Source organism: Cynara cardunculus, assembly GCF_001531365.2.
Source record: "Cynara cardunculus var. scolymus isolate 2C chromosome LG 17, CcrdV1, whole genome shotgun sequence".
Taxonomy (NCBI): domain Eukaryota; kingdom Viridiplantae; phylum Streptophyta; class Magnoliopsida; order Asterales; family Asteraceae; genus Cynara; species Cynara cardunculus.
Window position 1 is genome coordinate 33,964,930 of NC_037544.1, and position 11,563 is coordinate 33,976,492.

At 37.5% G+C, this 11,563-nt stretch overlaps 1 protein-coding gene across 2 annotated transcripts; it reads left to right on the forward strand.

Annotated features, from left to right (window-relative positions):
* Positions 1 to 303: 303 nt before the first annotated feature.
* Positions 304 to 10,095, forward strand: LOC112500290 (probable LIM domain-containing serine/threonine-protein kinase DDB_G0286997). 2 transcript variants are annotated; one of them, XM_025103735.1, is made up of 9 exons: positions 304 to 481; positions 719 to 3,407; positions 3,483 to 3,587; positions 3,711 to 3,863; positions 7,592 to 7,755; positions 8,358 to 8,505; positions 8,621 to 8,743; positions 8,858 to 8,945; positions 9,497 to 10,095. In XM_025103735.1, exons 2-9 carry the CDS (start codon positions 798 to 800, stop codon positions 9,661 to 9,663), a joined length of 3,558 nt encoding a protein of 1,185 aa, XP_024959503.1. In that variant the 5' UTR covers positions 304 to 481; positions 719 to 797; the 3' UTR covers positions 9,664 to 10,095. The 2 variants fall into 2 exon arrangements, with proteins under 2 accessions (XP_024959503.1, XP_024959502.1); XM_025103734.1 differs by having other exon boundaries at positions 304 to 3,407.
* The last annotated feature ends 1,468 nt before the right edge of the window (positions 10,096 to 11,563 follow it).

The following is an 11,563-nucleotide window of genomic DNA, read 5'->3' on the forward strand; positions in this document are numbered from 1 at the left end:
TCTTACCATGAATGATTCACGATCATTATCATACTCATCCAGTAATATAAATAACTGAATAAACGGTTCTCATATAAATGTTTGATAAACAACCCCTGAATCTGTAGTTTACTAAAATTTAATAACAATAAAGAAAAATACACCTAAAATAGAAATTAATTTGGAAAAAGAAAACCATAAATTAAGTTCTCAATGTTTTCTTTGCACGCGCCCCTCTTTGGCGCGTGTATGGAATATGCGGTACCGGAGATAAATAGATGCTGATTAGTGCAGACATTAGAAGGAACACGATGTCGCCCGTGTGGCCCTAGCTGGAAAGCCACCACACTGTGATTCATCACGGGACAAAAATGGCGTTTTTGCTCTTCTTCTGTCACCGCCTTCACCTTCTTCTTCACTGACCATCATATTCTTTCTCTTTCAATCATCATCCTTATCTTCACCAATTACAGAGGGCACATATTTCCCTCTTCTTATCAACGTAAGTGGGTTGAAAAGTTTTGAATTTAGATTTCATTGGATTTGGAATAATCGATCACTCTTCGTTCTCTATTCTTTGTCCTTTCTTGGTTGATTTCTGTTTCTGTCGTTGAATCTTGGAAAAAAGGTAGGGGTTTAATTGGATTTTAGTTTTTTTTTGTTTGATTGGTTTAACTTATTGCATCTTTATGGGGAAAAGAAATCTGTAATTGAGTTATGACGCTTGGTGTTTTGTAAGGGGTGCTGTTAATCGTGAGAATTTGAGGATGAGAAATGGGATTTGGAGGTCTTGTTTTGTTTGTGAATGATACAAGCGGATGTGTTGTAGTAGCCCTAGGGTTTTGGAGGAATCATTAGTGGAAACTGAGGATAGACAAGTTGAAATGGACAGTCCTACAATATTAACAACCGCCCCCGGTTCAGCTACTAGTTTGAATGAGGATCATCCTCGGTTGAAGTTTTTGTGTAGCTTCAATGGTAGTATATTGCCTCGTCCACAAGATGGAAAACTTAGGTATGTAGGTGGAGAGACAAGGATTGTGAGTGTTCCGAGGGATATTGGTTTCGAAGAACTGATGGGGAAGATGAAGGAGTTGTTTGAAGGGGCGAGTGTTTTGAAATATCAACAGCCTGACGAGGATCTTGATGCTCTTGTTTCTGTTGTAAATGATGATGATGTGACAAATATGATGGAGGAGTATGAAAAGCTGGGTTCAGGAGATGGGTTTACTCGGCTTAGGATATTTTTATTCTCTAGCATCGAACAGGATGATTCGATTCATTTTGTAGACAGGGATGAACGGGATAATGAAAGGAGATATGTTGATGCTTTGAACAGTCATAATGACTCTCCTGATTTTGGAAAGCAGCAGATGGGTGATGTCCAAGGACTAGCTCCTGTGGATGACCTTCAGTTAATAGAACAGTACTACAATCAGTTAAATCTGGACGGTAATATTCATAACCACAGGAATTTTGAGACGCCCATGTCGCCAGTTAACTTGGGTCATGTAAGAATCCCTCACCAACAGTCTCTAAACCAAAGGTATAATGAGATGGAGTCCCCATGGAGTCCTGCATACTACTCTCCAAGGCATCATGGCAGTGACTTCCCAAATTCGCCTTCATCTTCTCGTTACCATACTCCTTATGGTGATCCAGCAGACAAATGTTTTGATAGAGTTCCTCCAGATGATTATTTCAGGCAGCAGCATGTCAGTCATCATCCCCAGTATGATCAGCAATCTTTGTTACCAGAGAATGTTGTATGGTTACCACCAACACCTATCTCAGGTGAGAAGGCTGGTTTTCCTGGTAACATACTACACGGTTCCAGCATGTTTGAAGGGAACAATGTCAGTGAGCACCATTGTTCTCCTCTTCTAAGAAATGAAGCTCCAGACTTGAACAACATAGGGAATGGTTTTCATGAGGTTGCTAATCCTTCTGCTGAATGCCCTCCTGGTAGGGAAACTTATATGTCAAACGTAGAAACGAAATTTCCTCATTCATTCTATGGCAGAGAGCAGAATGATCCTCGATCTCTCTATAATGAGGCTCACCCTCATGAAAGAGGATGGATGCTGCATCAGTCAAACCCACGGGTCGAGGAACCTAGATCACATAACCCAGGAGGTGGAAGATTTAGTGATCACTATGTTGTAGATGGCAATGGAATGAATATCACTCTTGGGAACACTGCATATCCAGATGGCAATCATGCGACCTCACATTACGTCCATCATGAGGACCGCCCACGCTATATTCGTCAACGGCCTGAGTTCTGCAATGAGATCTTTCATGATCAAGCAATGGCTACCGGTTCTCATGTCCACACTCCACACGAGGAGCGTGGAGCTTGGCATGGAAATTTTCCTAATACGTATGGGGCTGAGAATCTTTACCATGCATCATCACATGGGCATGTGCCTGTAAATGCTTTCTGGAGAAACGGTCAAAGTCCAATGCATGGACATCCTTCTTATGAAGCATCAGGTGCACCACAACAAGAAAATGGTACATGTAACCTAGGTTATGTCAGGACTACAATGGAATCTATCCCCAGGCTTCCAGTCGGGGTGGAGAATCCGAATCCTTTAGTTGATTCCTCTCCTAAAGTGACAGGATATGATGGGGGTGTTCCTGATAATTCTTATGGCCATGCTTTAAAAGTGACGCCAAATGCTTCCAATCTAGAGTATCAGCATCACATACCAACTGAACCCATCCAATTGACGCCTGCACCTGTGCAATTGACGCCTGAACCCGTGCAATTGATGCCTGAACCCGTGCAATTGATGCCTGAACCAATGCAATTGACGCCTGAACCCGTGCAATTAACGCCTGCATCCATGCAATTAACGCCACCTGTGCAACTTACTCCTGACCCCGTCCGATTTACTCTTGAACCCATCCAATTTACTTCTGATTTGCCAAGCTGCCCAATTCCTATAAATAAAGTGACAAGGTCTGATCCACCGCCAACTTTGGTTGATGATTTACTGCTTTCTGTGAACACGTTGAATACAGAAGCAAACAATAATTCCAGTAATAAAAAATCTGTCTGTAAGTTGGAGAGGGATGGTTTTGGAAGGGAAAAGTTGAATCGTGATGTAAATGTTGAGAAATCAGCCAAGTTGTCTGTCTCAGGCAGAGAACAGAAGAATAACCCAATTTCCATGGTGGCCCATGGGTTTAATAGATCAAATTGCTTACCTGCCAAGCAAATTATTGGAGCTGAAAACTCTCATGAAAACAATGGTCCTGCTCTTAGAAAAGAAGAACTTGGGGAGCCTTTTGAGTCTGTAAAGAAAGCAGAATTAGAAGGTACTGAAGAGGTGAAAGCTGAAGCTGAAGAAGATGCTGCTTCTGCTGTTGTGAATGATGTTAAGGTCAAAGAAGAAACTGTGCAGGAATCAGACGCTGTGGTGAGTAAAGGGTACTAGTTATAGGATTCGTACATGAATTACTTTTTCTCATCAATCTACTTCTTTGTTTTATAGGATGCACCTGCAGATTTGGAGTTGGATTCTGACAGTGACACCCAAACCATTACAAAGATCGAACCGACAAAGGCTGAGGAAGAAGCCATTGCTAGGGGCTTGCAGGTTCTTCTCCGCTCTTATTTATATTTGATATGCTACAAGGGAATGAGTTATATTTCATGTGTGTAACTTCTGGACTTGGGTACTATGCATGACCATTTAGTTTGTATTTACGTTCTTCATTAGACTATAAAGAACGATGATTTGGAGGAAATACGGGAGTTAGGATCTGGTACTTATGGAGCTGTCTATCATGGGAAATGGAAGGGTTCAGATGTAGCAATCAAAAGAATTAAAGCCAGTTGTTTTGCTGGGAGGCCATCTGAAAGAGAACGTTTGGTATGATTGCGTTAATGCTCTTTCCTTCAGTCATAATAGTATATATATTGTTAACTAGTTGATATCTTCTATATAAGTTCTATATTGAAGGTTTGTGTTAATTTTATCGATTACTTTTAGCAGTTTGTAATTGTAACTTAGTGAACTGATGGGAATTACTGCTCCTAATGAATAACCTAAATAGACAGGTCTTCTAGCATATGACAACTAAAAATGACGTTAGTTAGTTAAATGACGTAATGATGGGTATGGAAATAGGTAAAATGCAAAGATTTCCAACATGGAGATGTTGCAATTTCTATGTGGAAAGGGAGTATGTTTTACAACTTATTTGTCTTTATTCCTTTCAATTTTTTTTTGTTTCCCATCAAAGCAGCAGTCTTTAATGCTAGTTTTATCCAGTTACATTTTACAATAATTAAGATGGATTACTATGATTTTTGTATGGTCTGATATGATTCGAATGCCCAATGAATCTAAAGAGACTTTCCAAAAAGAAAGATTAATTAGAAGAGACTTCTTTCGTCATTATGTTCCAATTGGTGAGAGGGTACAATTAGATTTAGCCCCAATAATAGATTTGGTTTTTGATTTGAAGCATAGTGTAGAACCAGTATGTATTATTTTGGAGCTGAATTCCTAATAACTGCAACACATATTCAAGAACCAAGTAAAATCTAATGATTTGTTGATGGGGGTGATTCTAAAGTAAAAACAGTAGTAATTAGAAGCAACTTCTCTCTCCAAGATGATATTCAGTTTGCACAAGTGACTTGGTCAATTGCATAGACTATCTAAATTATGCATTACTAGAAGAGGTAATGACATTCAAAATAGGAAAAACAACACATGTATGTTTCGTATACGGTCATATGTAATCATGGACAAATGTGTGTAATTTATTTATTATAAGGCCATATGCATGTTTCCTTTAAGCCTAGGTCCTTCTACTCTCATTAATCAACCCTCTATCATCAATGAATGACATACATAATTGTTTTTTAATTTTCTATATCTACTCCAACAATCGATGCTATATCATCAATGAACTATGCACACCGTTGTTTATCATATGTTGTTTGTGAGCTCATCTAAACTAAAGCAAAAGCTCAAGACAGCAAAAACATGTGTCTCCTTGTTGCATGCTTTCATGGATGTTACCGTGAGATCATCATAACTTTAATTATATTAACATTTTACACACGCTGTAGGTATTTATTCTCAAGAGCACACATCTCCTTTCTTGGCTTTCTATCATTTCATGATCAATAGAAACCGCTTGTGAATATGTGTTGATCTCCCAACCCAAAACCAAATTAGTTTTCCAGAACATCAGTCCTAACTCTTAAATCCCTTGGTAATTCAAGCAATTCATAGTATCTCGTCTTTTCTTCTGTATTGGCATTTAGGCACACTTTCTAAATTTGTCACACGTCCTATGACATTAAATACTCTGGTGAGTCATGCTCTGCTTACAGTTCCAACATCTAAAAAAATATTATCAGCTCCTTGCACTTTGCTTATCTTCTTTTATCTTTGTGCTTCCTTCCAGCACTTTGATTCTATCTACAAATCTTCTATCTGCAAGAATCGCAGGTTTCCCTGCACCCCACAATTCTTCTACCATACAACTTATCAAAATAATCCCAACCTCATCATGTTTAACTAAAAAGTCTTTGATTGCAATCCTTGATTTTCTTAAGTGACTTGTATCTGTAATTTTTCTCTCTTATCTTAGCCAACTTGTTGGCATCATTCTCACTCTTTGTTGTCTGCAAGTTTTGTTTTAGCTCTTTCATATGCTTTATCTCTAGCTTCTGTCATTGCTTTCTTGTTGGCTAGTTTATACTACTTATCTATGTTCTTTGCACTCTTGCAAACATGCAAGAGTTTGTAGCATTTTTTTCTCCTAGATAGCCTTTGCACTTGCTCATTAAATCATCAAGTGTAGATTCACTTACTATTTTCTCCAACAACATTCTAGTCTCATATTAAGTAGATGTAACACCTGATTCCCTTGTGTTGCATTTTTGGGACTTGTTACAAAAACATATTTGAATGCATGTTGTCATCTCGTTCAACATGCTATTCCCCTTTGATATCCCAAGGCCCTTACTTGACCATTTGATCATTGAACATTTATGCTTTATCTCCTTTTAGGTCCCATCTACTGGTTCTAGGATGCTTAACATCCCTATTCCCTACTCCACCGAATGTCGTGTCTAATCCAGTTGTTTTCTGCTACAAGCCTAAGTTGTCTCACTGCACACTCTGGGGGTATGACATTACAGTTTATGCATTTCATTCGTACCTATTCCTGGTATGTGCAAAGTCTATCTAGCTAGAGTTCTGGTTGCTGCTAAAGGTCATTAGGTGAGAGTTGGTTTTCCTAAAAGGTGTTTGCAACTAACAAATTAATTACCACAAAATTTAAGATTTCTTCTCCCACCAAAGTTCCCATGAAATTCTTCCAAAACACATCTACATGACCGTAAAACCCCTTCCCTTAATTTATTGAGTTGCTAGGTATTTTCCAATGACTTCTTCTAGGGCTTACCGGGAACAGTCTTTTCGTAGATCCACCCAAGCCATGTTCACTAAACACTAATGACATTCATACCCCCATGCTGAAATTGATAGTTCTGTAATGTGATTCTATGTCCTTGTCTTTTGATCTTAACTACGTGTTTTAAGCTCATGTGTTTCATGGTACCCACCCATTCCTCGTCCCATCTTTTCCTGCATGCCATCACTTAAAAACCTGTTTTCTCTATTTTCTTCATTAAGTGATCCCTTTTAGTTTCCTAAATGCATCCAATATTTTACTTTCCTTTTACTTTGCATATCACTTAACTATCCCTGTTTCTATTGATGATCCTATGTTCCAACTCCCAGCTGTTGTGTACTCTCTTTGACTAGCTTCTTTACCCCCTGGAACTATCCATTGAGTGCAAAGCTCTTTGATTATTTTCACTGAGGCGTCAGTCACTAAGGGAATGACAACTCTGCCCTTGCTCATTTCTTGCTACACACCTACAAAGCTGTGCTTCATTAATAGGGTAATTTCCTGAGACATTTTTTTTCCCATTTTCATGGATATAGCTAGATGTAGTGCCTTGGGTAGCATGGCCTCATGTATGACCTTCTTAATCCTGATTTTCCAAATCAGAAATATCAACACTGTTAGCTTAGCTAATTTGGGGGTTTTTGTAGTTTCTAGTTATCAAATTTATCAAAATCACTTGCCATATATGGCATATTTAAAATACTTTATGTTTGTCTTAAAGTAAGTGTCCAGTTTAAAAAATAGATAACTAAATTTCCAAATATACCCTTAATTAATGCACAAATAATTAAGAGTTGATAAGATAACTAAATTAAATAAGGGTAAAGTAGTCATTTCGCTACATACAAACAATAGACAATGGCTTTACTATACAAGGTGTATGTGTGTCATTGTGACTGTTTAATGCAACGTCTGTAATAGCAAAACGAGGTTCACAGGCACTAGTATATACCTGGTTGAATGCGCTTGCAGAAGATTGCGTTGGATATTCTTAATGCCTCTGTTGTTGAGTTTGATAAAGTTTATGTCCTATGGTGTCGATTCTAGGAGCCCCTATATCAAAAAGTTGTCTTGAAAATGGTGTTTTCTTCATTGTTCTGCAGTGGTAGATCTGCTCTATTAGGACCTCCTGTTTATCAATTTTCCATCTATTTGTATGCAGATTGCAGATTTTTGGAAGGAGGCGCTGATTTTAAGTTCATTGCACCACCCAAATGTCGTCTCTTTCTATGGTATAGTTCGTGATGGACCAGATGGCTCTTTGGCAACTGTGACAGAGTTCATGGTTAACGGATCTCTGAAGCAGTTCTTACAGAAAAAAGACAGGTAGCAATTTTTCCTGATGTGTCATGCATTGGCATGTTGTCATTATTTTTCCAAGATTCTTCCTATCAAGAAAGCGTGTTTTGCATAAGCTATTCATGAATCTTATTGTCTCTTATCTTTTTTTAAGAATCTCAAATATAACTGCCAAGATTTCCCTTTTTCTTTGACTAAGTTTCAATCTAGAATTACTCTTTCCACATATGTAATCATTAGATATCGATAGCATTGATTTTGCTCTACAAGATTCCTATATTTTTTCGTTGTTGAGGGGCCTTTTAGATTTTTACGTACTCCCGCCATCCCAAAAATGTCCACGATGAAAAAGGCACACAATTTTTGAAGTGTGTAATTATTGCACTTTTTAATCAACTAAATGACAATTTTATTCTTATTGGAGTAGTGAATTTTTCCATCTCATGATTAAGGGTAGAATTGGAAAGTAGGTACTTGTTTTGAAACTGGACATTTATTTTGGGACAAACTAAAAAAGGAATGTGAACACTTATTTTGGGAAGGGAGTAATAAACACTTTTATTAGACCATCTCTAATCATACATTGCATTTATTACGGGACTGATGGCATTAATTACTGTTGGTGACAGAACTATTGATCGCCGTAAGAGACTTATCATAGCTATGGATGCTTCTTTTGGAATGGAATATTTGCATGGAAAAAATATCGTGCATTTTGATCTAAAATGTGAAAATCTACTTGTGAATATGAGAGATCCACACCGACCAATTTGCAAGGTATGTTATGTACTAGTGTTCATTTCAATATGTTTTTTATTTTTTATTTTATGTTTCCTTCGAGGATTTTGTTGAGCTTTATGTATGTTTGTCTGTGTAATGTGAATCTTTCTAGATTGGGGATCTTGGCTTATCGAAGGTAAAACAACACACTTTGGTGTCTGGAGGTGTGCGAGGAACACTGCCCTGGATGGCACCTGAGCTGCTTAGTGGCAAAAGTCACATGGTAACGGAAAAGGTACAGCATGTTGTGTGAAATTAGTAAAACAACCCTCATTTCCCGTTGTTATTATCCTTAAAAATATCTAGTTATATAGTCATTTATTCATTTGTTTTTTTTTCCACCATCCAGATTGATGTCTACTCATTCGGGATTGTTATGTGGGAATTGCTTACTGGAGATGAACCTTATGGAGATATGCATTGTGCTTCCATAATTGGTATGTGCTTCATATTCATATCATTTTGTGGGCTTTCTGTTAATAAACATCAATGGGTAATGAAGAACTGAAGCACAGGAACAAAAGATGTGTGGTAATTGTGGAGAAGGGGATAAAGTGTAAATATAGGGAGGTCAAGTGTAAACAATGAAGAAGTCGTTACCCAAACACCTCTTAAATGACAATTGGTACATAGGGGGTGGTTCAAATGGGAAGAGGCTGAGGTTGGAAGCATGAAAACACAAAAAAAAACTAATGAAGAAAGAAGAAAAACGAGTGAAAAAGTATAACAATATGGATGTCAAATTAAAGAGAATAAAAATGCCCGCCTTCACGTTGTTTCCCTTTGAACCACCCTGTTGGTACATAGTATCCATAAACAAGTTTAGATAGTGAACTATGAGATACTTGTGATCCAAGTGATAGTTTATACTTTATAGAAAACAGATTGTTGATTTCATTCGTAATACTATGTTGGAAATTGAGTAAAGAAAAGATTTCATGTTATGAGTCGAATGGATATCATTATTTGAATATGATTTTTTCTGCAGGGGGAATCGTGAACAACTCATTACGTCCAACGATCCCAACATGGTGTGATCCTGAATGGAAGGCCTTAATGGGAAGGTGTTGGTCTGCCGATCCAGCAGAAAGACCATCCTTTTCAGAAATTTCTCAGAAGTTGAGAACTATGGCTGCAGCCATCAACGTAAAATGATATGGACAAGCCGTTTTGGACCATTACCATCACCACTCTTTATAGAGAGAATGCGGTATCCGAAACTACACAATTAGAAAATCAGGTATCAAAATCGTCGTCATCATGGGAATGGAAGAGACTCGACTTGAAAGTGGTTGCAGGCCTTTTGGATGGCTATCTTTGTGCTAATAACGTCATTGAAGCCAAAGGAATGCATATCTGTATATAGCAACTTGAAAGTCGCAAGTATTATTATTGTCTTTCGTTTTAGCAGGCAATAATATATATTTAGCATGCATCTCCTTGTAAAACATAGATGAATGATCATTTTTGATCTTTTAAACTGTACAAACAGACGCACGGTTTTTGTGCACCGAGGAAAAACCTGCATGAGAAATTGCATTTTACGTTTAAAGACGGGTAACGTCTTGCATGACCTGCAATTTATGCATAATTTTGGCTTAAGCGAACACGCTGCTAACACCCTCCGTAAAATCTATAACAAAACTATAGCAAAAAGACGAGCATTGTTCTTGTTTGAACTCGTCTTTGTATGCCCGTGCACACGCACATATTGGAAGTATACCTGTAGAACATCATCTCTCTCAGATTTTATTTTATAAATGTGTGATTTTTAAACAAGAATCTTTTGATGGTTATCGGTCGTATGGAGTATTTTGTCGTATTATTAGGGTCCAAAGCTTGTTAGTCTTTAGCAAGACCAACAGTCTTACTTTTTTTGAGGGTGGCTTGGCAATTTTTTTTTAAGGAAGGATGGTGCATCGCCTATTTCTCGTTTAAGGGCATGGAGATTGACCCAGCTCATCGACCTTCTAGTAAAGCTAAGCCCCCTCCTATTCGAGGCCGGGTGGCCTTACCTGGTGATTTCGTGTCAATTCGTGATTTGAAATTACTCCTGGCTGGGTGAGTTGTCCCATTGCGAATGAACCTCCGTGCTTCCAATCTGGTCATGCACTTCTTTAAGATGTGGGTTTTGCAAACAAACAAGTGTATTTTTCTTCTTATTTTATATTTTTGTCAAGTATTTTGAAGATTTTCTATTGTCCTAGGGATTTGTATTTCCCATTGTCCTTATGGATGAGGGAATCGAGTTGCGAAAGAGGAGGGAATCTAAAGGAAAGAAAGCACGATGAACAGGCTTGAGTGTCGATAGGCACCATTCATATTTGAACATGGATATCAGTTAATTTTTTAAAATTTAAACGTATTAATAAGTTATATATATACATATATATATATATATACATATATAATAATAATAATAATAATAATAATAATAATAATAATAATAATAGAGAAAAGTTCAAACGAGAACACTAACTATTTATGGAAACAAAAAGATGTCGTTAATGTACAAAATCACATGTAATTTTACATTAATGTCGAAAAAGCAAAAGCGGAAGCGGACGACTTTTAAACCTGTATGATTTTATACGTGAATATATATATATATATATGTGTGTGTGTGTGTGTGTGTGAATCACGTATGATTTTCAGATATATGTATATTTTGCATATATGTATATTGCGATGTTGACAATTTTGCAAGTCATCTTTGGATCGGTGAAGTGATCAATTTGCAGATGTGTGCGTAGCGTTAACAAGCTTTGTTCCTCACTCGCACCCGATTTGTTGTTTCTCTCACATATTTGGATTCGTATTCGATTTGGACTTCTAATTTTTTACGGGATCACCAATTTGTTGTTTTTCTTAAGATCCATGAGGATTTTGGTCACATTTCTGGGTTTCCAAGAAAAGACGATCTTAATTCAATTTCAATTAGAATTTGATTTCTAGTTTGTCAGAATTTGGGTTTTAACGGTTGGGAGTCACCGATCTAGGATGGAGGTGGTGATTACGGTGAGAGGCCACAGTGACCGGTGGTTCATGGCGTCGA

Coding starts and splice junctions, on each gene's coding strand:
- LOC112500290 (XM_025103734.1), top strand. CDS start 798: ATGTGTTGTAGTAGCCCTAGGGTTTTGGAGGAATCATTAGTGGAAACT. Junction 3,588..3,710: donor CCATTGCTAGGGGCTTGCAG/GTTCTTCTCCGC, acceptor GTTCTTCATTAG/ACTATAAAGAACGATGATTT. Junction 8,506..8,620: donor CACACCGACCAATTTGCAAG/GTATGTTATGTA, acceptor GAATCTTTCTAG/ATTGGGGATCTTGGCTTATC.